The 27,533-nt window shown below is 40.3% G+C and overlaps 1 protein-coding gene and 1 long non-coding RNA gene across 6 annotated transcripts in view; one reads left to right on the forward strand and one right to left on the reverse strand.

The window, feature by feature from the left end:
• Window positions 1-2,752: 2,752 nt before the first annotated feature.
• On the reverse strand, window positions 2,753-7,712 carry LOC121354281. Its single transcript, XR_005955258.1, has 3 exons — window positions 7,461-7,712; window positions 5,346-5,470; window positions 2,753-2,886 (listed from the first exon to the last, which is right to left on the reverse strand). It is a non-coding gene; the product is annotated as an uncharacterized LOC121354281 (long non-coding RNA).
• DENND4A (DENN domain containing 4A) overlaps window positions 6,151-27,533 on the forward strand; it is a 48,628-nt gene continuing 27,245 nt past the window's right edge. Inside the window, exons 1-8 of one of the 5 annotated variants that reach the window (XM_041468737.1) lie at window positions 6,151-6,220; window positions 14,815-14,900; window positions 18,941-19,273; window positions 19,852-20,101; window positions 21,102-21,171; window positions 22,731-22,900; window positions 23,562-23,800; window positions 25,670-25,736. In XM_041468737.1, the coding sequence (XP_041324671.1) occupies window positions 18,966-19,273; window positions 19,852-20,101; window positions 21,102-21,171; window positions 22,731-22,900; window positions 23,562-23,800; window positions 25,670-25,736 (1,104 nt within the window). In that variant the 5' untranslated portion in view covers window positions 6,151-6,220; window positions 14,815-14,900; window positions 18,941-18,965. Of the gene's footprint in view, window positions 6,221-6,294; window positions 6,805-14,814; window positions 14,901-18,940; window positions 19,274-19,851; window positions 20,102-21,101; window positions 21,172-22,730; window positions 22,901-23,561; window positions 23,801-25,669; window positions 25,737-27,533 lie in introns of those variants that run through there. The other 4 variants (XM_041468740.1, XM_041468736.1, XM_041468738.1 and 1 more) reach the window with 4 other exon arrangements.

Consider the following 27,533-nt stretch of genomic DNA (forward strand, 5'->3'; position numbering starts at 1 on the left):
GTACCCAAGATAAAATAACAGATACTAAAAATATCTGTATTGAGATGAAATCCTCATGACTCAGTTCTCGAGCCAACTTCCATTCTCTAGGAATTAGCAAGGAAATAATCCAAACAGGGTAGGTCCTGGTGTATTGCCTTACTCTGGGCTTGCACTTACACTTCAAAGATGTATCTCACACTGAAAAAGGTCAGACTCAAGTCTGACTTTTCAGGGCAATTGCAAATTTTTAAAAATATGTTCTGTCGTTGTAACTTTTCAAAAAAATGGTGAGTTTATTTCTATCTAGAAAAAAAATCGAATAGAGAGCACTCTGGACCTTGAAAGGCAAAAGCACTGACAGCAGGACCAGAGATGCATTCTTTGTTACAAGCAGGACATTCATTTTAATACCTGTGACTCTCTAGCTAATAACTGAGGAGTGGTCAATCCAGCTTGCAAACAGAAACACAAGAGTGCCATTTCTTCTCTTTTTTCCTACATGAAGTGTTCTCTGACTAGATGAGAAACTTTGAAAGTATTGAAGATAGTGTAAGCATTAAAAGTATTTTGAAAGAAATTAATATTTTGAAAAGCATTTTGAGAGCTGTAGAATCTCAGAAAAGCAGAAATCTGTGTTAGGAGAGCTTCAGCTACAATCTGGGTCAGATTTTCAGTGCAGATGTGTCAGATGCAGTTCCTTGGAAACTCTCCATGACAGTTAGTGAGAAGAGTGACCCAATGTTTTCTCACCGTACAAAATAACTGTTCTGTTTGATGATGTCAGTGCATGAAGCACTGCCTGCATTCCCACAGCAGAGTCCTGTTTCAGCTTGTTTGGGAGAAGAGATTTTTGTCTCAGAACTGTTTCAAACAGGGAGTTTAGCAAATCTCTTTGGTACACCTTGACTGATCTCAATCAGTTTTCAGAATTTTAATGATCTGGTTTTATTTCCAGATAATGATTATTTATGTAAATGAGATGCCTTATAAATAAATATAGAAATTATTCCATAATATTAATTACAGGCTTTATGGTTCAAACACTTATTATACTAAAGGCAAATGGTGCTGGGGATTGTCTGACTTTATTGACTTAGTTACTTTATTAGTTTTATTTTAACTTGACTTACATATGTTGGGCAGTATTTCCTGAACTAAAACAAGGTGTACTGTGTGCCTGGATATATCAAAGGATATTGAAGGATAATAAAAATCAAAATACATCATACAGTGGTAGTAGTAAATGGAAACAAGACTTCAGAATGATTTTGTCTAAAAATCAAAGAAATGAGTTTTACTTGGAAAATCTCAGCTTAAGTGTTGTTAGCCATTTACTGAAAAAATTAATTCTTAAATTAATTATGATCCTTTGCACTTCTATAGCTGCTTCTCTTGAGAATCTCAGTAGTGTTCTACAAACATTAATTAAGCTTAATAGTACTCCTGAGAAGTGGTTAAGTGATAGATATACTTCACCCACCATGATATAAGCAATCTCTAGAACAAAATACAAAAACTTTAAACAGCAGGACTACACAGGAGTTTAGAACCTGAAGTATCCCCATCAGGCAAAACTGTGGGGAAGATTTAGCTACATGGGATATAATTGCTTGGCCTGGGCATGATTCAAAGGTGAATATAAAGTACAAATATTAAAGAACTCTTCACTAGAGATCTCTAGTGAAGGAAAGTGGTTTTCTATGGCCCCAAAGTATTATGTGGTGTGGCTCTGGTGATGAATTGAATACTGATTCAGAGGAAAACTGCTATTTGCAGAAATCACCCCCAGATGGGCCAAAGAGCAGGCATCCACATGGAACCTTTAAGGCTGATGCATGAACAGCAGGGATAGCAGTTAAGTCCTCTCACCCCTGAGGGAACAGGAGCTGCTGAAAATAGCAACAAACCAGCAGTATCAGTGTGTACATTTACAGCCCCAGACTGTTATTTTTGCTGGCGAATCTGCATGCACAATTTCCTTCCTGATATTACTCCACAAAGAGCAGCTTTTGTTATCTGGCATTACTGATGACAGCAATACTTAAACCAGGTTAGTGCTGGCACAGACAGCAAGCTGGCTTTGATAGATGCATTAGGATTTGGGCCATCCTCAAGCAACCCTTCTGCTGTCCCGTGCTCACAAAATGGACTGCAAATATTTGCCTGGGAGCTTCCAGTGTCCAGAAATGTGCTCCAGCTGTACACGCTGATTGCCGGCTAACGACAGGACGAGAGGTACGGATGGCATGGCTGGCTTGACACCCCAACCCTCAGCAACACAGCCAAGCACATCTTCACTGGTTTATCCCTGACTAACACCAAAGGCCATCCCCTGCCTCTCTTACCCTTCCAAAGCTGATAGCTGCTGCCATGCTGCAGTGCCTTGTGAATAATTTTAGCAGTTGCCGATGGAAACTTTACGACGCGCAGCCTAAGTCCTCAGATGCGCACTCTGAAATCTTGAGGAAGCAAATCGGTGCTGGAAAGGGAAATTATAATGAGTTTGCATCAGATTTTTATTTATAGAAATGACTTGGAAGCAGCTGGATCTCCTCCTCGGGTACATTTTCTTTCCTTTCTGTTTCCCAGTATTTCTGTTCTTTTGGGACCACAAACTCTCCCATAAATATTGGCAATACATGCCTGCTGAGAAACTCTCTCTACCTGCTGGAGAAAAAAAAATCTCCTCGTTTTATGCAAGTGGAATGCCTAGATACTGCAACTAGACAATTAGACTTTATCCATACACATATACAGTAACATTCTTTATTTGCATTTGTGAATTGTAATTCATGACACATGACTCCAGTGCTTCTGCTGAGTTCAGTGGCTTTTGGATCAGGGCCTGTATTTGCTTCATTTCCCCATATTTTCAGCTGCTTCAGTAATTACCTAAAGAAAGGTCTGAAAAATAGATATATTTTTAATATACATATATGATATTCTATTTCCTGTTTTATAATGCATAGTCGGTAGTTTCTCTGGAGTGCAAAAAGCTTTTCAGAGATACTGTACTTGAATCAGTAAAAGGAAGGGTGACTGCACTGTTGTGCTGCTGCACCATAATATTTAAATGCTTTATTATTTCATAATCTGTCCTAGAATTTAATCATTCCAAGCTGGGATGGTCTCTTTATGTCAAAAGGGATAAGTCCCAGATTTACAAATACGCCTGTATGAAAAAACCCATGAAGATGTGGCTTCATTTCCAGTGTGATTCCAGCTTGCCAAAGGCTCCATTTCATTGCATAACCCTCCGGATGCAGATCCATTACTGCACTGTAAAGTGGGTTACTGGACAGGGTAAGGCAATTCATCTTCTGAAATGCAGAGTCTTGTTTTGCCAGTTATGGAGTTTATAATTATCCATTATCATTATCTCCATAGTTATTTTTACCAAGGTTACTGATAGGTCTGTTTGAAAGGTATTCTGTTGGGTTCTCTTGGAGGTTCATCCTTCCCCTGTAGAGGTAAATGAGCAGTGCACACAGCACAGCCAAGTGAGTTCAAAAGGCATAAAACTGGTGAGAAAGTGAACAGATTAAGTCCTAAACTGCACACTTAAGAAACTGAACTAAAATTGGTTTGCTTATGGAAGCCAGTCTCTGCCAGGAAAAACTGGGAATAGTGATAGCTGCATGTTTTTTTAAGCGCTTCTGAAGCCCCATGAATTATAAATCATCAAACCCACAATCCTGGGACAAGTCTCTTAAAATCATGTCCTGGGACAGCAGAGTTCTCCATTCTATTCCTGGCTCTGTCACTGACCATCTGCCACTTGTCCTCTGCCTTGCTTGAGTTTACCCATGTGTAAAATGCACTTAAAATAATCTAAATCAGACTTTGAAAATTACTTCAGTGCCACAAGCTAGAAATTTGGGGTTGTAACATGGAAAAAAATCGTTCTGTGGTTGCTGGTCCATAGAAAGCCTGCGTGTCTCTCTGGCTGCACTACGGGGGAGGCTAAATCTGGCTGCCAGGGCTCCACCCTGCACTTGAGAGGCAGCAGAATCCCACATGAAGCGTGCTTGGTGCCTGCCCACCTGCACTACATGCAGTTGTTAACTTGGGTAATTAGCTTACTATGCACAACAAGAATCTGATCCAACACTGACTGGAATTAATAAGTAGACTTCAGTGACTTAATGGTCTTGGGCTCGGGTCTTCATGTGCAAGTAGAGATGCTTGCTCAGAGATCCTGAAAATCCCTGGGAAGGGAAAGGCTTTGTCTGACTGACACATAGACAGATCTCTGTGCAATGAGCCTGGCAGGAGCTGGGCACACAGTAAATCTGTCTCTGCCTGTACAGTAGCACTATTCACTGATGCTGCTCTTTATTCACAAATAAATACAGAACTACAGTCACAATTTTTCATAGGCCCTTTTGCACGTGGCTTTAGAAGAGCCTTAAAGTGGAAAATTGATGACGAGCTACGCAGGAAAGCTTCTCAGTGAGATTTGTTAGGAAAGGTGACTTGATAAAGGTGGTGACAAGCTAATAATGAAATGGAACATTGCAATTAAATGTGCTGGTGGGGAAGAAAGTGTGCCACAGCCAAGAGCATGAGCAGCAGGTAGGTCAGGGAGAGAATGCAGCAGAGGTTTGATGGAACAGGGTGGGAAGGAGGGGGAGATGTAAGAACAAGAAAGACAGGACAGAGATAAGCACTGTTAGATGTGATAGCAGTATGGGGCAGAAACTGCTTTGGTGTTTGTATCAGGCCTTGCAGAGAGAGAACCCCGTCCCTGACCACAATTTGTTGACATTGACACAATGTGTAATTAAATGCAGATAGTCCTAGAAGGACAGAAATGGGGGAGGCAAACAAATTGACAGCAAAACAAAGACATCTACACAACGTTTTACTCATAAAAGAGCTGAAAAGTATGAAAACTGCCAGAGAATATTTAAGAATTCTATTTCTCCAAAATGAGTTTCCATTAGAAATAGTCCAGGGTATTTTAATGGTTATGAACTTAAACCCTGCAAAGTGAGCTATTCATACATCAGTGCAGGGATTTTGCTCAGTATACAGGCAGCTGTAACAATACTCTCAGATGTAGGAACAGACCCATTAATCTTGGATGTTAACGCTGAAGCCTAAAATTTATGCCTACCTAAAAAATGAGCAAGAGCAGAGAGCACAGAACAGTTTGCATATCAAAAATTACTAGCACTAGCCAGAAGATGGAGTTCAGTATTGCTATTTATTTGAAAAGCATTTCCAGGACTGAAATATATCGGAAATTGATTTAGAAAAGTCTCTACCAGCACACCAAATAATTTAAGGACACGCTGCTGAACACAGAGCATCTTGCTGTAGTGAATAGTGACATTCTAGGTTCTCGGTCTCTCACTTACCCCACTGCGTAGTGTCTGGAGAGACAAGTTCTTTCTGGGTGTGGCTAGAAATGCATTTCACATAGAAACACAAGGAATGGGAACGTTCTCGTAGTCCCTGACACATTCCTTACTCGGTTTGCTGTCTGTTGAGAAAAAAACAAGACAGACTTAGCTCCTAAATATCATGCTGTCCTGCATGTGTAGGCTTGCACATGGGTGCTCCTGCCCAGGTAGACACCGACTTGTGTCAACCACATTTCCTACGTGGGGGGTACGAGGAGCAGCATTTCTGCTATAAACAATTTAATTAATGTGGAGGAAACCAATGTTATTTTATACTTTTTGGCTTTTGTGTTCTATTTGGTCAGATTTTCAGAGGGATGAGGTAAACCAAGAGAGTAGGTCTGAACATATCTGAGTATTTACAGTTCAGTTTTGATAAATTCACAGTATTTACAAATTCAGAACTTCATATGAATTTTATGTCTTTTATAACGAGCCACATCTAAACCCCTAAGCCAAGCATCCAGAACTGAGGTAAGACTGAATTCAAACTCAAAATTGTATGGTTGGAACCTATCCCTAATCAGCACTTTGGTATAAAATTTGGAAACTCAGGGTTGCAATGGACAAGGTGCCAGAAAAATAGTATTTATTTCTGTGTGGGTACAGGCAGGATTCGTTCTGTTGCGCTCAGCAACATCTTGACACGCTGCACTAATCTTAGCTGCACGCTCTTAAAAGATTATTTTTGTCCCGGGTTCTTTTTCTAGTCTTTGATGCAACAGCCTGCTGCGGGTTACATCAAGCCTGCAGAAAATCCCTCGCTTTTCTCATCCCTTGTTTTCCAGACAGCCGGCACCTCCTCCGGGTCCAGGCGACGGGCGCCGCAGGTGAGCCAAATCCCGGCCTATCTGGGCCGGAGATTAATTTCTGTTTAAATTAAAGATGCTGCCTGGATTAAAAGGCTGAGGTGGTGGGGAGGCACAGTCGAGCCCGTGCTCTGCGCGCTGTGTTTTAGGCGCTTTCGCTTAGGGAGCCCCGCTCCCCCCGTCATGGCTCGGAGCAGCCGGCGCCGCGTTCCGTGAGGGGGAAGGCGGGAGCGGCGGGGCCGCGTTCCGTGAGGGGGAAGGCGGGAGCGGCGGGGCCGCGTTCCGTGAGGGGGAGCGTTCCGAAGGGACCCGGTGGGCGGCGGGGCACGGCCGCCTCCCCCTCAGGAGCCGCGGGACCCGGCGGGTGCCGTCCCGCGCCCGCCCCGCCGCGATCACGGGTCGCAGCCCGCCTCCCCCGCCCCGTGACAGCCAAGATGGCGGCGGAGGGGAGGGGGGATCCCGCCTGAGCCGCCCACACGGCGGGAGGCGGCGGGGGCGAGCCGGGCTCCGCTGGGATGAGATAAGGGCGCGGGCACCGAGCGCGCTGCCCCCCGAACCCCTTCACCACCCGCTCCTCGCCCCGGGGAGCGCGGCACCCGCCTGAGGTGAGCGCGGCGGGGCTGTCACCGCCGCGGGGCGCGGGCTGGGGGGTTCTCCGAGGCGATGCCGCGGGTCGGGCGCTGCCGCGTTCCGGGGCCGGCGGGGAAGGGGCGCGGGGCTGTCAGCGGGGGCGGGGAGGCCGGCGCTGGCGGGCCGGGGGCTGAGGCGGCGCGGGGGCGGCGGTAACTTTCCGCTGGGCCGCGGTGGGAGGGGGGAAAACTTTCTCCTTGTGCCCGCCGGCTCGAGACTCCCGCCAGACCCCGCCGGGCCTGAGGGGCTCCCCGGGCGGCGGGGCCGCGGGGCCGGCCGAGCCCTCGCCGCCGACCTGCCATGTTGTACGGGCTGCACGCCGGCGGGCCGGGGTGTGTGCGTGTCCCCGAATCCGCGTGTGTGTGCGCGTTCCCCGAATCCCTGTGTGTGTGTGTGTGCGTGCCCCCGAATCCGCGTGTGCCGGTGCGGTGCCCAAACCCCGAGCCTGTGCGGTGCCCAAACCCCGAACGTGCGCGTTCCCCCGGTCCGCGTGTGTGTGCGTGTCCCCGGAGCCATGTGCGGGTTTTCCGCGCAGCACCGCTGCGTCAGCCGGAATTGCCCGGCGGTGCTCGGCCCCACGGTGCGTGTTTCTGTCCCGACTTTCCCTTCGGCAGCCTGGGTTACCCTATACCTGGATTGATGCAACGCGCTGTAGAAATTAGCCCTGGCATTTTTGTCGTCGCTCTGTCATGAGGTCTGCGTGTGGCACAAGTTGCTGGCCAGGGGATGATGGTATTCAATAACTTCCCAGTGATGGTTGCTATTCCGAAGTTATTCCAAACAGGCTGCGTTTAAAAATGTGCCGCTTCTACTTTGCTAAAAATGAGGTCTTGACTTTCTGCCTGGTTCTGAAACTTAATTCTTTTGAATTAACTGAGTGGAAGTATGGTGTTCTGGGCAACTTTTTACTTCATTTCACAATTTTTTCTGGAACTGTTGCTCAACTGGAGGTTTCCGTAAAAAGTGTTACATTACAGTACATAATATTTCACTTTTTGAATGATTAAACACAAATATGTTATCTTGGCAAGTGTCTGGTGGTTTAAGGATACTAATTGAGTTAGTCTAGCCAAGAAAGGTCGAGGGGGAGTAAATGGATTATTTCTGGTTTGTGTGTCTAGCATGCAAGTCTTACTTTGTGAGAGTTTCTTGCTTTTCTCAACTTGTTTTAAAAAGTCATATATTTAGCATATTGGAGAAACTTCATCTAGCTTTTAGAGTATTGAGGAGTCTGTAAGTTTATTTAAAGTGAGCATTAAAGTGGAGCTCTGGTAAAGAGAGCTGTTTTTTAGGAGCTATCGTGACTTGGCATTGAAATAGTTTAATTATCAAAAATAGAGCATTACAGTTTCTGTGGTTAGCTTGAGGAAGGGGAAAATTGCATGGAACCTTAAAGACAAAACAAAAAAGATTAAGCTTCTCTACAGCCTTAAGAGCTTCTGTGATGTACGTGTTTTACTTCTGGAAATGTTGGGCTCCAGCTGAATGAGTACTTTCCTCAAGTCTTGAGTGTCTTGTGCCCCTTTGGAACAGGATTTACCCAATGGCCTCTTCTAAAAAGTGGATTTATTAGAAAGCAGTACAAAATATAAGACCTGCTTCTGCAAGCAGTAAGAAAAAAAGCCGGGACTATTTTCTTTAAGCAGGGGCTTATTTAAAAATACTTTCCCAGTATTTGAGATTTTCATACCTCTGAGTATTCCTGTTTTTTGTAGATGTATGGTTGCAGGTTTGTATTTCAGCTCATTCTGTATGACATAACCCCAGTATGGTGCTTAATGGAATTACTATATGCTTTAATGGCAATATTAGCAGTTATCTAGTTAATGTAGTCAGAGTTAATTATTAGTTAGAAAAAGCACAAATATTGACATAGCCTGGCACACACTATAGGGCTCAGGTGCACGCAGCTGATGCAGGTCAAGCATTAGAAACAATGTCAATAACCTGCTTCTATTTCAAATACGTGCTTGAAAGGGAAAGTAGAGAGGTAGAGGGTAAAGCCAACTGGTCCCTAAGGGGAGTGAGGTTGTAGCTCATACAGCTGTTCTGTGTGCCTCTTACAGAAGAATTGTGGGCACCACCACTGCCAGAAGCCAGTCTGTCAGTTTTTAATCTGCAGGATTTTGCATTGAGGGTTTACTAATTTCTAGGTTAATTCCTGCTGTAGTGTGTGAAAGCTGGAGAAAACTATCTTGTGACTCTTCAGAGAGGAAGACAATTCCTAGACCAAGCTGAATGATAATGGGGTTTGGTAACCTTGAGGTTTTAATACAAGAACAAGAAATTTGCAGCGTCACTTAAATATTCAACATCCTTTTTTATTTCCATCATGCTCCCTAGCAGCTGAGTTGCTGTTAGTTTTGCAAGTCATAGTAGGTTGAAATGCTTTTTATAACACTGGCTGCAGAAACATTTGTGCTTCCTGGCCAAACACAGGCAGGTTGGAATGGGAATAGTACAATAGGTACTTAGTCGAAAGCTTTCTCAGTCTTAAATTTATCTCCTGAAATGAAGACTTGCAGGAAGCCTTCTTTCCATTTTTTGTCCTTTCCTCAACTTTGACCTGAGTCTTTAAATATGGTGTTGGTATGACCAGAAATTTGGAGGCCAAATGTTGCCCAGTTTATGTTGGATTAAAAAATAAAGAGTCAATATAGCCTTGTAATGTATTTCAGATTTATGTTTGGTGATTTCCAGCTATGCTGCTGTGTGACAGGTTCCAGTGGTAGAGGTCTTGATACATGTGTTGATGTAAAACTCAGGTATTTTTTCAGAAGTTTCCTGGAAAGAACCGTAATATTGAATAATACTAATAATGAAAGAACAAAAAAAAAAAAAAAAAGACACCAAAATAATTTCTATATGAGTGCCTTAACAAAGCATGATGCAATTTGTGATGATTGGTGTATTTCCAGTATGTTTATCTTGCTTGTTACAGTATTTTGATCAGGCTTCTCTGGGAGGTATTCAAATTTCAAACTTTTGTTAAGCTGACTCATAACAAAGCCAAACAAAAAAAGCCCAAAATCCAAATCAGGCTGTTCCCTCCCCAGTTTGCAATCCCCCTCCAAAACCAAAGCTGTAAAACTGTAGGACCTTTGAAGAGAGTTGGGGTTGAGCTTGCCCTCATGCAAGGGTGCAGGTGTGGTGGGCTCAGATCACCTGTCCCTTGTCCTGCTCTAGCTTCACTGGGTGGTGACAAGAGCACAGAAAATGCCCTTGGGTCTCTTCACTTGTATATCAATTCTGTATGGGAATAATATCTGCTACTGCACACACAAATTGTGGTACAATTTTTGCCATACTAAAAGCAGCAAATCCTGTGGAAGCTAAAGCCAGCTATACGGTATTTTAATTGATGGCAGCCAACAGGTAGAGGATGGATATGTCTAAGCTGTGAAAGCATCAACTATTGTTAAAAATCAGCTGTTTCTAGCACTGGAACTGACCAATTAATTACTTGAAATGAATGAGGTTCTTTGCTGTATGGCACAAAAACATCCTTGGATGTTTTCTGCTGTCCTTCAGTTCAATTTTAGTCTGTGCCTGATCTGAAAGTTTGGTCTGTGGCTGCTGTGGAAATAGGGTGCTGATGCTTATTAAGTGTTCCCACAAACTCCAGAGACAAAATTAAACCATGCAGGGCAGTGATGCCCAGGGGTTTGATCTATAACACTCATTTCAGTAGCAGTCTGTGATGCAGAACTAGTCACTGGTAGTTCCCTAAAGAGCTCAGAAACAGTACCAGGAGGAAATTGAGAAGTGGAAATGAAAGACCTCAGAAAGTGTTGGCTGGCCTGACTATTTTAAATGGTGTATTTTTACCTTTTCAATATATCAGATGTAAAATACATTGCATTATCTAATATATATATATATATATGAAAAATGTAAATGTGTCTAATGGGTACATTAGATAATGGTTACTGTGGAGGCTGATCTAGAGTGAACTAAGTAATAATAGGAGAGGAGTGAAAGGAGGAGGAACTGTGGCCTAAAAATGGGATGAAAAGAATAAGGAGTGTGTTAGAAGTTAGCCAGTTATATCCTCCCTGTTTAATATTCACCATAAATTTTGACTTTTAAAAATCTGGGTCAGGAAAATCATTAATGCTAATTAATAAAGTTATTTCAGTTTGGTCATCTGAAATGAAAGTGAACAGGCAATAAGTGTGATGTAAAAGTACATGTATGTAAATAAAAAAAGTCCCAAGAGATAGCCCCCACCTTGTGTGCAAGCTTTATGCAAACACAGAGAAGGGTTTTGTGGGCGGGACTCTTGAATTTTGGTTTTGCCTTGAGCTTCAGAAGAAACCTGTGGGCCTAAGGAATTATTCTCAAAATTCCTAACTCCAAGATCAGGATCTGCAGTAGTTACCTTGGCATATCACTGCTCTTCAGCTAATTTATGGTGATTTTCAGAAGGAGACCCTAATGTTGTTTTTTATTGCTTTGCTGGCTGGGAAACTGTCCCAGCAATACATGGTAGTTGATTGATGTATTTGCAGCTGAGCTGGTAGTGGTACTTGCACACTTCTTTTTCTGTGGAATAGATGCTAAACGTTTTGGTAAGTGGATGTAGAGATTTGCTGGATGAGAGAGGTATTAGTGAGTGTTATCCCTCCATTAAACCTTTCCAGTGGGGTGTGGATGATCTGCAGGCAGCAGTTCCAGCCCTGCACATGCAGTCTGTGCATGGCTGTCCCTGTCTATAATTTGCAGTCTGGTTAGGTCCCGTTTTCTCACATTACAGAACATTTTTGCTGGCCAAAGGAAAAGAAAAATCGTATAAAACATTCTAAGTCTCAAAGTGTGTTTTTAAATGTTGCGAAAAGTGTTAGAAACAATTCCCACCTGTCTTTTCTTCTATCATGAACTCAAAATTTAATTTGGGTAGAGAATGGTTTCAAAACAAAACTGAGGTCAGCATGTGTGTCCAAATGTGGCAGGGTGAAAGCAGGTCACTTCTGTCACTCTTGGTTGATGGACTTTGACATTTTCAGTGGCAGGTTTTGGGTTTGAAGCTCAATATTGGAAGATTTTCTATTTTCATATGCCTTTATCTACTGTGTCAAGAAAAATAGAACATTCTGTTTAGGGAACTTCTCCTTTTAAAAAGTTGTTGTATAGTAAATAGTTATACAAAAATATGAACAAGCCACTCTGCTGAACTGTGCTTTGGATGAAGTAATATTTACATTTTATAATGCTTATTTTGGCTTTCCTCCCCCTGATTTTCTACAATTTGTTTTCTGCATCCCTCCCTACAAACACAGTTGTATTTCAGAAATCCTTTCCGTTCTTAGGTGGTGCCTTTTGGCCATAAATACTGTAATCTAGAAGGAAAAGTGGGAGTTTTCAAACTGGCCCTACTGAGATTTGTCTCTCATGAATCTTGTGGGATACTGGAACATCCCTTTCCTGAATTTTTATAGGCAGGGTTGAATTTCACAGGATTTTGCTGTGGCACAACTGGAATGATCACCAAAACAGCCTTGTTAGACCCTCTTAGTAAATGCTTTGATTTGATTGGGACTACAAACAGCACTGGAAAACAAACAAATAGAATGTTTTGAGCGAGGGAGAAATGTGTAGAAGATGTGGGATGTGCCAGATCTCGCCCTCGGGGTGAAGTCTATTCCTCCCTGCCTTCTCCCTGCCGCTTACTCTGCTTCCTCCTCTGAGCTTTGATGCTGTAGGTGACCAGTTCCTGCTGGCTTTGCTGTACCCATCCTGCTGAATCTACATTAGCCTCTGAATTTAGGCCTAATCCTTTTCTTCCTCAGCACTGCTGAGCAAGTCTGCTTGTCCCTCAGTTCTTGGCTACATTCCTGTTTTCTTCTCCCGAATTCATGGTCTTTTGTTTTGTCCCTTTGCTTTTATCCAGCACTTTTCTGTTTCCCGGCACCTCTTGGAGATCCTTTGTTGCCAAGTTTTCTGAGCTCTCTTGATTATCTTCTCAGCTGTTTGGATCAGAGATGTAAACCATGACTGGGTGCAGATGATTGTGAATGGGCCTGCCAGACACTTGGTAGCATTTCCAGTCCAGTGATGCACAGCAGAAAAATCTTAGATTTTCTCTTGGGTTATTGTCAATTTTCTTCTTTTCTAATAAAAATTGATGCAGCATCAAAGGGAGCTTAGTGGAGACTGGTGGCTTCCTGAGAATTATTGTATTGTCTAACATCACTGAGTGCAGATCTGTGCAGTAGGGTCTAAAAAGTAATGTCATTTATCACTTTAGCCCTGTTTTCTCTGTTGCTGTGGTTTGTGTAACTGTAGTAGGAAATGGGAAGAAGAAGTACAAAGTCCTACTAAAAATGAAAATGCTGTGAGAAGTTCTGTTTGTATTTGAGTAATGATGTAAGTCCTTTGCATTCTTGTTTCTTGAAGAAGTAGATCCTTTACTTGATATGTAGAGGACAAGAAACTAGTTGTAAATAAGTTCTGCAAGTAATACAAAATAGTAATACTTGCAAGTACACTGGCAGCAGTTCTGGCCGTGTTCCTTGTGATTCCTAAATTTGTATTTTTTGCTTTCATTTAAGTCTCCTCACTGGTTTTCCAGAGAGCTGACTAGAAAAGAAGTTTTTTTGAAGTGTCCCTGGGGAAATTAATCGTGTTAATGCTGCCTACTTCTTGGACTTCTTCCAGCTGTGCTTGAGGTCTGCAGGTGATCCCAAAATTTATAATTTCTGGCACTCCTGGAAGCTTGATATTAACGATTGTATAGTTGGAGAAAATTATGTTGTGCTGCTCCTGCATTCTCTCTCTGTAGTCTTGATTGAAAATGTTCAAAGTCAGGTACTGGGAAGTACCTGGCTGTAACTGGTGCAGGTCCGTGGTGCTGTGTGGGTTTGAGATCGCTGGGGCTGCCTTTGCTCTCTGGGCTGTCAGAGCAGTGAGCTAACAGTGCTGGATGCTCCTGTGAGATCTCAAAGAAATGGCCTTGTAGACTGGTATTATGAACAGAACCTTGAACTTTGTGATCCCAAAAATACAATTCTGATAATCTAATTCCCCAGATTTTTCCACTTCAGGAATGGAAGCAAATCTTTCATGGTTTGCACCAACCCTCCTGAGATGTTTGTTCCCAGCCTCTATTATGTTACGCTTTGTTTGCTGCAGTCTTCTCACCATATTCTTCTGAGAGTGTTCTACAAGTCTTGGGGGAATAGAAGCTTCCTTCAAATAAAGTTCACTTTTTGCTACAGCCTTGCTGATGCTAATGACTTGTTCTAGGAGCCCAGAGTCTCAGTGCCTCCAGTGAGGTGCTATCCTCAGTCCTGTGGATTTTGAAGTAGCAAAACTGCTGCTTCAAAAGGCTCCAAGGTAGCACTGGGCTTGCAAGTTTCTCAGTGTAAAACGCAAGTTCAAGCTGTCTGTGGTGATACCAATGTTTAAAAGTGGCCATGCTGGTGTTCACCACATGTGAAGAAAAATTCTGAATTGTGGCAGTAAAGGGCAAGAAGACTGTATCACCCACTGCAAGAGGAATTGGGGTGACTAGATGAAAGATGCTGATTGTGGACTAAGAAGGATCTGCTTAAATATCTGAATTTTGCAAAGAAAAATGGTCTGAAGTAGTTTTGAAAGGTTCTTGGGCTGAGAGAGCACTTTGATAGTTGGCTAACAAGTAGGAATGGACACAGAAGGTATTGATTGTCAGAAAATAATGGAAGAGGTGAAGTAAATTGAAGTGGCTGGCTCATCTCTTATTTGATTTATTTTGGTTTAAAGCATTAAGTGTTGTTTGCATTCTTAAAATATCAACGCAGCATAAAATTTGATATTTTGTTTCTTAGCTTTAAAGTCTGGTTTAATTTACTTTTTTAGTGAAGTGATATGTAACCTTACCTTAGCAAGGAGTCCTACAGCAACCTACAGTGTTCATTTCATGTGACTGGTGCAGTGAAGTGTGCAGAAAGTAAGTTTCAACAAATGTGTTCATTGTTTGATTCTTATTTTTACTGTTTCTATAGGGAATGAAACTTTAACAAGAAGTCTATGTTAAAGCCTGGCTGACAGCAAGAGAGGAAAAGTGTAGAAGCAATGCCCTGATGAAAAGGTAGGGAACACATTGATAGAGTGGGCAAAAGGCTTGTGTTCTGCTTTGGGAATTCCTGTGAAATTAGAGGGCTTCTGCTTTGTACCCAGGATTGTTGGCTTGCTGTGAGGAAAATATTGAGGGGAAAAAGGCTTGTCTGACAATTTTGCCAGGCAATTTTGGCAGTACAGAGGTGGGGTGAAGTTTGTTCCTTGTGTAACTGCAGTTACTCCCATGTCTTGAGACCGTTCAACTCCCATGTGATTTGTGTGGTGTTATGTCTGAGAAGTGGTTCTGAGTAGCCAGAGCAGGACTGCCTGATCCAGTTAACTTCACTTTGCTCTTGCATGCCCAGCTGACACATCTCTGTGGGTTGGTTACTTCAACAGGCTAATGTAGCAATGCATGGGTGAGATGAGATGCTGGAAGCTGTTAGAACTTTGCTGGCAATTCTTAATAATTAGCCTCTGATTTGTGTCTCTGTTCATCTTCATGTTCCTTCAAAGGATGTAAGTTCTTGGAGTGTTATTGTATGGTGAATATTAAAAAAAATAAATCACCAGCTTTGAACTGTTTTAAAAAAGGTTGCCCTGCACTGTCTAGGAGACATTCATTGCTTGTTTACACATGGAACATCTTTGGAATCAGCATTGCAAAGTGAAGTATCACCTGGTTTAGACAGTAAATGGATCTAATAAGGAACTCAAATTAGCAAGCGATTTAATAATCTCAAAGAAGAATGCAGGAAGGAATGAGAATGACAACAAGGCAGATTAAAAGACTGCAAGGCAGTTGTTGTATTTGTCTGCTAGAGATGGGCTGGCAGAAACTTTTAGTGGAGTCAGAGGGTCCTTACTGCTGCCTGGGAAAGTTGGTTCCTGGGAAGAAACTGGCATGGCTGGAGCAATTCTTCTGTTCTGCAGCCACTTCTGAGTTATCTCTGCAAAATTCTGTGGGGAGGAGCAGGTTGTAGGGATTAGATCAGTATTTTTTTCCTTGCAAATGTTGTAGTGCATCTGTAGTAAACTGTACTTCATGAGGCATCGTGCCTGTTCCTGCTGCACAGATGGAATATATGGCTCATCCACATCAGTTCTGGTCATGTGATGGGAAAAAGCTGATGTGTGCTTTCCTCTTATAGTATTTGAATGAGGAATGTGATCTGTTCAGAAAGCTTGGACACTGAGTGAATTACAACAGTGGTGACAAGCAGCAAATATCTTCAATTAGTATTTCCTGAATGTTTATGAAAAAATAGGATGTTAGAAAATTACATTGAATAAACAGTGAAAATGTGTTTACTCTTTGTCTTTCAGCAAAGTAATCAAGCTAATAGTTTGTGGATCTGAGAGATTATCTGATTATTTCTCTTGTTCCTACATTTTTAGAAGTTACATAAAGCTCTCTCATCTATGTAGTCCTGATCTAGCATGTGTTTAATAATTGTTTTACATGTGACTTTGTTATTTGCAAGGATATTTTGATTCTTTCTGATCTTTATGGTGTTTAATTTACAGTTGTATTAATTATATGACATCCATTAAAAATCATTATCATGAGGTGGCTCAAAGACCATATGTTGCACATATTTCTGGGGACTTTTTTAAGAGAGTATGGTTATGGTCCCATGGCACTGCCTTCAAAGTGCAGCCTTTTGTCCCCAGGTTACTGAAGTGTAGAGAAGCAATGGTAGCTTCTCAGTGTGGCACTCCTAATGTTGAATTTCATCTGGAGCTAGCTGTCTCAAGCAACCTTATTGTGCAGTGTGACTTTTTCTGCAGTGTTTTTCACGTTTGTTTGATTTTTGGGATTTTTTTTTTTTTGTCCTCAAAGATGACTTGCAGTATGGTGAGATGTTGTAGGGAGATGAGTGAGGGTAAAAAGATTACAGTATGGAAGTTGTAGGGAAAAATCTGCTACTCCCTGGATGGAACATGAGCAGCATTCCTGACCTCCCACACAACACAGTCTAGGGGGTGGAGTGGAGACCCCATGGCCAGGCTGCAGAATGATGGAATGGGTTGGAAGGGACCTTAAAGATTATCTCATTCCACCCTGCCATAGGCAGGGACAGTTCCACTGTCCCAGGCTGCTCCAAGCCCTGACCAACCTGGCCTTGGACACTTGCAGGGATGGGGTGAATATGAAGGGATAATTCATCATCAGCCAGGCCTTTTTTTTTCTTCTCTTCTGTAAAATCTGCATTAAATTATGAAAGTCTTGCTGACTTGTGTATTACGTGCTATAACCTTAGGAAGCAAATTTATGTGATAGCAGGTGTTTGTATGTAGGGGATTCTAATTTTATCTATCTAAATTAGGAGAGCTTGTCCCAGTTTTTCTTGAAAGTGCTTTTGGGAATAAAGGAATGTTTGAATTTAGGACTTTTGGTATAAACTTTGTATGGAATAATGGTGAGGTTTAAATAGTGTAAAGGTATGATTCTTCAATATTACATATATATATACACACATAATTCTGTTTATTTGTAATGCTGAACTGGAGTTTAATAGTTTGTAATGATTAAACTGGAGTAGTGCTGTTAATACACTGGAGTTATAGGTCCTGCTTGCAGTTTTAACAGCCATCATTTGTATAATTTTTGATTACTAAAGTGTTTAGTAATCAAAAATTATACATAATTTCATCCTAAAAGGCATCATGAATCACTCTAGAAATCAGTGTAGTGGCCTGAAATGGTGCTGGTAAGAAAAAGAAAAAACCTCAGTGTTTCAATAGCTATAATGTAGTTTCACAGAGAACTGTTAATGTAACAAAATACCTAGAACTCCTGTCATATTAGCTGAAAGATGTCAGTGTTTGGTATTATGCCAGAGTTTAAGGATACTTTGTTAAACATCTTCTCTGCATGCATTTGTTCCCAGCCTGCCTGGGTTTGCTGGAGCCAGATGGACAGAGAGATAATAGGCAGCATATGCAGAGGCTGAGTTTGTGTGCCTTTGAATATATCACTCAGGGAGGAGTTTGAATTTGTAGTTATTACTTTCATATATATGCTGAGTAACATATTCCAGATGTGTTTGAAATAACTGGATGTAGGTTAAACTAAGCTCGGTTTTGTAACTGCATTCTCTCCTCAAACACAAGCTGAAGTTATTTTCAGATTGTTACTTGCCTGTACATTGGTGATTGCTTGCCAGTAATCACGTTTGCTGAAGTGTCCCATAGTGCTTATTAGCCATATAGAAAAATAAAAGTTAGATAATTTGGGGTTTCTTCTTGGCATTTTCTAGAACAATGTAAATAAGCATAAAATAAAAAACCTGTACTCATTTCCTTGTAACATTAGAAGCTTCTGAAGCCAGTCCAGCAAAACACAACTAACCTACAAAATAAGAGCAGGAAGAGGGAATTGCCTCTTGTGCTGGTGGATGAGGTTGGTAGGGGTGACCAGGCACAGCCTGACATTCCTTCTGCTTGAGCAGGGGCTGGTGCTGGAAATCTGAGGCCAGCTTGGAACAATTTCATTAAATGCACATTATCAAATTGGGACGTAATTTTCCAAATTACCAGTAAGAAATGTCTGAATTTATTATGTTTGAGCAAAAATCTTGGTCAAATCCAAGAATCATGATGGCATGAAGCTTGATAAGTCTTAATACTTGCTATCTAGAGCAAGAAATAAAAGGAGATGAAGCAATGGGAATAAAAGTTACATGAAAACTGAAGTCTTCTGTCAACCATTCAAACTGTTTTAAATTCTGGTTGTTCAGTTTCGGAATGTCAGCAAGCTCTTGAAACTCCTGTGTGGTAACAGTTTCTCTTGCAATAAAATTTTGCACCCAAACAAAATTAATTCAACAAAAGGGAGTCTTAAATAGCTTGTCTGGTTTAAAAAGTCTGGAACTTGATGACAGTAAACTTCCTGAAGCTACTCTAGCAACATTCCAGTGCATATGGGTGTCTTGGAAAAACATTTTTACCCTATTTCTCAATGTTCCACACAGGAGCAGAAAGCATTTTCTTTATTTGCAAGCTATGATTTTCTGGTTTCAAAAATAACCATAATTTTATCATTTCTGACCTGTATTTCTTCCTCAGAAGCTGTAACACCTTGTGATGGAAGATGGAAGACAAAGGGGCCCGTGTTGCTGATTACTTTGTTGTCGCAGGACTAACGGATATCTCAAAGCCACTGGAGGAGGAGATCCACTTCAATGATGCCTGCCATAAAATCGCCAAACCAAAAGAGCCCATCACAGACGTGACAGTCCTCAATAAATCCCTGGGGGAGGAGGTTCCTCAGGGCTATAAATGCATAGATGTCACTCCCTCGGGCCTGTCTGCAGATCTCAATAATGGCAGCCTTGTAGGACCGCAGATATACCTTTGTTATCGCCGAGGCAGGGATAAGCCTCCACTCACTGATTTGGGGTGAGTGCTTTCCCTGTTCCAGTGGGTGATTTTCACTGTTTTATTTAACTAAGGAGCAGATAAGGCAGCTTTACGGAAATGCCATACTTTTTAAATACAAGGCAAAACTCTAAACAGGAAGATATTTGTTGACTTGAGGATACTGTAGCCCAGTATGGAAGGGAAAATGCATGCTGAGTGGATTTTAATGACAAGTTTAATCCTTCCTATTTTGGAGTTTTCAAAGCCATTTATCGTTTTTAATGTATATGTTTGGATTGGGATAAGATGCTTAACCTATTTAACACAGATTGGAAAGAGATAAGTTATATGACATTCTTAGGAGCAGGCAATGAATCTTTAATAGAACTCAAACTAACACTATTTTGCAGTAAACAAAATGCTTAAAAGCAATTATATATGAGGAAAACCAGTATAGTTTCATCATGAAGCTTTTCTGTTAGAATACAATTGGAGATAATGTGACCTGAACTTGTCAGTAAAAATGTTTTGCTCAGCGATGAGACGAGAGCTGTGATTAAAACTCCAGGTGTTTTTAAAATGTGCCTCCTGACTTTTTTCCTTCCCCTTTTAACTAGGGTTTTATATGATGGGAAAGAAAGAGTCAAGCAAGGCTGTGAAATCATTCAGAGCACCCCGTATGGGCGGCCTGCCAACATCAGCGGCAGCGCCTCGTCCCAGCGCGTGTACATCACCTACCGCAGGGCCTCCGAGAACATGACCCAGAACACCCTGGCTGTCACTGACATCTGCATCATCATCCCCAGCAAAGGAGAGACTCCTCCACACACCTTCTGCAAGGTGGACAAGAATCTGAACAACAGCATGGTAGGATTCAAAAGCTGGGCTTTGAACACTTGGTACTCACTGATGTGACCTTTGTGGAGTACTTGGGGCAGCTCTTGGAATAGCTGGTGAAAAATCTTCATAAGTGGTCTCCAAAGATAAATCAAATATTGGAAGAGTTGGAGGATTACATTCCTTTGTTCCTACTTGGATCCTAGTCTTTCTGGAAGCATTAGAGCAAATGTTTGGGTTTCTTTAGTGCTGACTCCAGCATCTTTGGATTGGTCCTTTAGAACCTGTTGTGTTCTTGTATGTAACTGGAGGTTTTACAGATGTGGCTGTTTCTGACACTGCTTTTACTGTTGTGGTGGGAATTCCATATCTAGCAACCAGCTTCTGTTTTGTTTTCCAACTTCTCCCTTTACCTACAATGGTATTTTATAAATGTTTTTCTCCTCAGTAGTTTCACAAACTTTTTATTTAAAGAAAGTTGTATTTGAGTGATGTTGGAAGCTGTTGACTGTAAGCACATTTAAATGTTTAATATGGTTCCAAAGCCTAGCCTGCTAAAATACACAGGTTTCACTCAACTTTGATTTGCAGAACTGAATATTTAGGTGCTTCCCAGTTAAATCTGCAGCCCCATGTGCTGGCTCTTGCAGGGTCCTCAGAAGTCAGTGTGCTGCTCTGCAAGTGGGATCATGTAAAAAAGATCATGGACATTGATTTGTGCTTGTTTTTAAATAAATTCCTGTAGGCATTACCCAATGGATTTTTCAGTTCTGATAGTTCCCATATTGTCTGGGTTATGGGAGTGCTGTCTTATGGAAGTTGTTACGCCTTCCTCCCTTTTATAAAAGCTCCGTGTTCCCCCTATGGGTGCTGCTCTTTTCTGTTCCATGGCTTTCCTTGTTGTTTATTCTCATGTCCAGAAATTGAGAATTTAAATACTTGCAATTATCAACATCATTATTAGTTATATTCTGTTATGTTCATTTGCTATACTTCATCACTTAATCCTGTAATTTCTTTTATTTTACAGTGGGGCTCAGCAGTCTATTTATGTTATAAAAAGTCTGTGGCAAAAACCAACACCATATCATATAAAGCTGGTATGTAACTACTGTGTAGCCTTTTTTATCTTCGATTCAGAATGTCCAGGCTCATTTGTAATGTAATACATTTTGTACTAAAGTACTGACACTATCTAGCCATTATTCAAAAAGGAATCTTTCCCTAAAGAATTCTTTTAAAATCATGTCAGAAAAGAGGCCTTAGAACAGGGTATCATGACCATGCTGTTTTAAAATGCGTGTAATTGGGAAGCTCAGCTGTGTTTTGATAGGTTTCTACAAACCTGGATGTCTCCCATCTCTGTGTTACTGGTAGCTGTCTCTTAAGGAGATGTGTGTGTATATGCAGAAGAAAATACCACAGAAATTATTTGATGCATTTTCATGATGACTTTCTTTAAGAAACATTTTGAAGAATCCTGCAGACTTCCACACTGCCTCGAGCATCATTGGCACTGAGCTCTTTAAGTATTTTTGGATCGTGTATCATCTTTATTTTATTGTTTTATTTATAAGACAGAATTAGATTTGCTGTGACTGATGAAACGTGTTGGCTTTGCATTTGTTGTTGGGTTTTTTTAGACCCTGATTTTGTTTGGCATACAAGTCATGAGCATGATTCACACTTAAGCTTTAATCCATTTACATCCCTTCTAGAGGCTGCTCTCTGTAAACAGGAGTTCAGGACGTACTAAAGGGTGGACAGTACATTTGTAAACAAATAAAAAGTTTAAAAGGCCTCACATCTGGTGATAGCTTGCACAAGATTTTGATTCTTGTCATAAAGGGATCCACTGCCCTTTTTGGTTACAAGTTTTTATTGCTTATTAATATCCCATTTCTGTTAGAAAAGTGCATAGTGATTGTGCTGTCTAACAGAGAGAAATCCTAAATCCTTTCATGTGGAATCTGTTCTCAGTGTGGAGTCCCCTGGGCAGGCAGTCAGACAGGATGGATTGCTGCAGCCTCCCTTGTAATGAGGACCTGTGTGCTAAAAGCCTCTGCTTCAGATCTTCGTGTTTTACAGCTGTGTTTAAAATAAAGCTGAACACATTGGCCTGGCAGCACAAGAGCTGAGTCCTCAGCTCAGGTGGATCAGCATAATCAACTTGATTCTTTTGGTATTAAAAAACTATCTAATAGCAAACATGTTTTTTTCAGGGGATGTTTGTTGGCCAGAATTAATTGGTGTTATAGTTGAAAACATCAGTCTTATTTCTCAAGTATTCACATTACCTTTTTTTTAACTAGATTTTAAATCTTTGCTCGTACTCATGATGAATGTGAACTATTATATAATAACAGGTGAGATGCACACAGCCTGAAAACAGGAAAAGATAGATCAGTTATGAATAGTTTCTGGAATGGAAAGTAGGATTTCATTGTAATGCTTCAGTCAGGTGATTCTCCTTAGGTTATGGGAGCATCTTCCCCTTCCAGCTATTCCCTGTGCCTAATTATTTACACCTTCACTCATCTTCTGAAGTTACTGCGTGCTCATATATGAATTTTCTAGCAATTATTTTATGGAATGAGCTATTACAAACCTGTTTCTGCTGGCTTTTCTATAACTGCCTCTTTGCTCATTCTATTTATAGGTTTAATATGCAGATATCCTGAAGAAGATTATGAATCATTCCCATTACCAGAATCTGTGCCTCTTTTTTGTCTCCCTATGGGTGCAACGATTGAATGTTGGCCATCTAACAGTAAATACCCTCTCCCAGTTTTTTCTACATTTGTACTAACTGGAGCTTCTGCAGAAAAGGTATTTTGAAACCTTAGGAAAAAAGTTATTAATTTAATTGAAAAAACTCAGTTGTTTATCAGGATTATGATAGTGAACGTTTTCATTGATGAGCTTGAATCTATTCTCTTGGGCTTGATTCCAAGACTGCTTTGAGCAGTGACTTTCAGTAATCATAAACCTGAGCTCCTCTGCTTTCCTGTTAGCCTGTGAAACTGGAGAGCTATAAAATTGCACTGCATATACATGCAAGTAATGCTATTTTTATTGCAAGCATGGGAACGACCTTGCATGTACGTACTTGTACTAAAAAGTAAATTGGATGTCAGGGGATATGGCTTTGAGTTGTGTGTAAAGGATTCCTAAAATAGCTTTAAAGACAATTGGAGGAGCAGTTGACTGCAGTTATGCTCTTTGTAATCATTATGTTTCTCTTAGAATAATTTACAAAAATTTATTTTTCTCATATGATATTAAGTGTTTTAATTAAATAATACAGTCTGGATTTTCACAGCCATAAGAATATTCCAGAATGGATTGCTTCAAAAGATCACCATCTTTTGCATTAATGTATCTTCTCAAACAGTAATACAGACTTGATTTTCTGTGTGTTTGGGGTTTCTTCAATTGCTTTGAAGATTGAGGCAGAATTACTGACTTCACATCCACGATGTCTTTGCAGGTATATGGTGCTGCTATTCAGTTTTATGAACTGTATCCTGAAGAGAACCTTACAGAGAAACAAAAATCTCAGCTGGGATTAGCAGCTGCTGTTGAGGGAAAAGACACGTGCAGAACAGTGCAGACAAATAAATGCATCTGTCTGCTCTCTCACTGGCCTTTCTTTGATGCTTTCAAGAAATTTCTTACCTTTCTGTATCGTTACTCCATTTCTGGGCCACATGTCCTCCCCATTGAGAAGTAAGTAATTTCCAAAATTCATAACAGTAATTTCAGCAGATAAGAGAGTGGTTTTTTGTTCTGAATTTCCTGTAATATCCTTTTTACTTTACTCATCAAACATTAAATATAATGGCTGCACTTTTCTTCTTCGATTAAGGTATCTTTACCTACTTTCTGAAAAAGTGTAGATTTTTATTTGTGATTTAAGTGCCTGCAAAGGTCTCTGAAAGCTGTTTTAATTAGCTTTGCACCCTTTAGCCATAGTGATTAGAAAGGGCAAGATTATAAATCCTTTCTTAATCTTGCACACATCAAGTTAGGAGAATTAAATGAGTAGATTTGCATTTTTTCAAATGCCTATTTGTAGTGTAATGAGAGATGATAAAGCAGATTGAATATTTTGCACTAGTAATTGTCTTCTATTTGTGATAAATAAACTTAATTTGTTTCTCACATAAAGGATTTCACATTATAAAATACAGAGGAAATGCTTACACCAAGAAATGATCAATACCTGCAATTCAGATGCAATACCATGTAACATTTCTAGGATAAAGTAATCTTTTAATGCAGCAGATTTCAAATACACTGTTTATTTTTCTGTTTTATTACACATCAAGTTTTTCTGCTTCAACTTAAATATTAACTTTCAGGAGACTTTGACTGTGTGGATTAAGTATTTCTTGTGATTGTTTATCCCCTTCATTATTACAGTTCCCATCACTGAACTTGTTTGAAAATTCTGATAGTGTAAACTTCCAATGATAAAAACGTGTGTGTGTATATTTGTTTTATGCTCAGGGGTTTGGTGTTTTAGCTTTTGGGAATGAGTAAATTAAGTAGATATGAGAAGTGCTTTATAAATTTGGATTTTATGGATTTATTCTAATTTCTGTGATTTGTAAATTGGTCGGTTTACTGTGGATAATTTAAATATAGGATTCTACTGTAGCATCCAGCCTACTTCCTTTGGCTGTTTTAATGATGATGAAGGTTTTTCTGTTTGCCTGAACATTTTCAGTGAGCCCAGCTGCTGCAAACAGCAGCTTTGCCTTGTTGTGTGGCATATTCCATACTTCAGCCACCAGCTTCATACACGGGTAATAAAACAAAACCCAAATCAATGCTTATTTGTGGGTTTGAATTTCTTCCAAATGTGTCATAATACTGATAACATTTGTAGAAATCCAGGTAAAGTATATGCTGTAAGGTGAAATTTAGGATGGAGTACCTGTTTCTCATGGGTTTTTAACCCCATGTAGCTTCTTTTAATGTGAAAGTGTCTATTCTGTAGAATTACACTTCTAGAACTTGTGCAAGTTTAATCAATTCATGAAACTGAGAACTTGTCAAATTCTAAAAACATTTTTCTGTATCTGTAGTATGTGAAAGAACTTTAAAGCTTTTTCATCAGCAATTTTATATAACATTTTGTACTTAGAACTGAAGAAAATGGATGAGCTCTATGATTCTCCTTGATATTCAGCTATGAATATTTTTTGCAAGTAACCAGTTCTGGTCTCTGAGGTTTAGTGCTATTTCAAACTCTGTCAGAGGCAGGATTTTAAAAAGGGACTGTGATGTTCAAATATCAATATTTCTACTTTACAAATGAAAAAAAACAACCTCCTTGTAGTTTGTCAATCTCATAAACAGAGTTTGTATTCTGAAAGAGAATCTGCCCTCCCATTTTCTTGTGACCACTAGAAAAATAGGTTTTCAAGGTCAGAATATCCCAATAGGGTTTAGGTGCTGGGATTTTTTGCTCTGTTTTCTGAGTATGTGCCATTTTTATATAATAATTTCTCTTACTGTCAAAAATTTTGTCTTGAGGTGAAGTAATTTAAGCTTAATTTCTACTAAATCAGTATTTTTCTTTTCCTGTAGACATATTTCCCATTTCATGCATAAAGTACCTTTTCCATCCCCTCAGAGGCCAAGAATTCTAGTTCAGGTAAGTGTAATTTTCTTTAATAACTGTATCTAAGGTGAAGATAAAGCAGGTTAATAAATGGAAAATGTAATTTTTGTGCCCAAATGATTTTTGTTCAGGATTTCTTTTTCCTAAATTCATACACATAATGTGAGAAATCTGTAAAAATTCTGTTTCCAGTTTAGTTAATGACTTCAGTGAGTTATTACAAGAAGCTGTTTAGTGAGCTTAGAACTTTTATTTCAGAGTATATGGAAATTAATGAAAAACTACTCCAAGTCAGCATCTAGCCTGACTTTTGCAATAGCTTTAGAACTATTTTCTTCTTGCTACTGTATGAAGACTGAGAGTAAAATAAATAAATAAAACTAAAACCAGATGTGAACTGGTTTTGAATCAGTGATTGCCCCTCTTCCCAAAGGGCTTTGTGCTCTCAGTGAGAACTGCAAGAGCCACACCCAGTAACAGCCCCTTTATCAAACGTGGCCCTTGCTCTGTCCTCTCTGCAGGGCTGTGTGGCAGTGAAATAATCACAGGAATTGCTACCTGCTCTTTGAAATTTCAGCCCTGTCACTGTTGGTAGGAAAGAAAAAAGTCCTGGTCTCGAGGACTTCTGAAGTGTTATTAAATCTCTTTATTTACTTAACCTAAAGAGGCAAAATAGGTAGAGAGGTGTTAAAATTTTTATTGCAGAGAAAAGAGAGCTCTGTTGCAATCATAGTATTCTACCAATTGTGGTTTTGATTAAATAGTTAGAAAATGATGCTATTCTCTGTTATTACTTGTATAACATAAAATATGGAGAGCCCTGTGCAGTTCTGAGCCTTAATTGTATAGCCCATATGGTGGTGAAGTCTTTCAGGGCAAATACAGTCCTGGGTTATGTCTTTATAGCATGTACTGAATATTGAAGATCCTCTTTAGTGTATTTTAAAGGAGTGATATTTATTACTGTTACTGAACAGAGATTAGAGAACAGTTATACTGAAACTGTATCAGGCACTTCTGTCCCTTTTCTTATGATTTTAAAGTTCAATTCAAAACCCAGCATTTTTACTTCTTGTTTTAGGTTTGGGGGTTTTTTATTCATATTCAAAAAAATGTTTGTGCTAGGAAACACTGAACACCTAATTAGAGATTATAATTGAGTTTAGAGAAAAGCTTTGAATTTTTTTTGTCTGAAATTTTAGGGAGTTTTGTCAAAGTATATATGGGTTTATATCCTGGAACAATGTCTGAAGATCTAGATAAAAGTGATGTGAAAATTATGCCTTGTTTTACCTTATTTTCAAAATGTTTTGTGCATTAAATTAATACAGCTTTAGGAGCTGATAGTGCAGATGGAGAAAACACTGCTTTTACAGCAGGCAGTGGTAATTGAGATCTGTGAATAAATTCTTCCTTCCAGCTGCTTCCAGGGACTTAAGCTGTGTTAGAAACTGCACTGAATAAAATCACAGGTGATTGTACCTTAGATCTTTCCTCAAAATTAGTGAGAAATGCCTGCATTGAAAATGACAAGCTTTCAGGATTCGGTTTCTCTCTGAAGCCTGTTAATGGAAAATGTGGTAGTCTTTTGCTAAGCAGTTAAACTTCTAAGTCTCAAAGAGATGATAGCCATTAGTAAAACACTGTGGAATGTTCCCATTTGCCAGCTTCCAGCTGCCAGTGTTGATGGGTTCCTTCTGACCTGGGATCTGCTGGGCTCGGTGTCCTGCATCCCCTCGTTGAGCAGAGGTTGCTGTGCTAATGTATCACAACCTGCAGACTTCAAGAGCGTGTGGAGTAATGTTTCTCCCTCTGGGGAAGGGGGGTAAT

The sequence above is a fragment of the Pyrgilauda ruficollis genome, unplaced genomic scaffold, assembly GCF_017590135.1.
Source record: "Pyrgilauda ruficollis isolate IOZ18807 unplaced genomic scaffold, ASM1759013v1 scaffold23, whole genome shotgun sequence".
NCBI classification, from domain to species: Eukaryota; Metazoa; Chordata; class Aves; order Passeriformes; family Passeridae; genus Pyrgilauda; species Pyrgilauda ruficollis.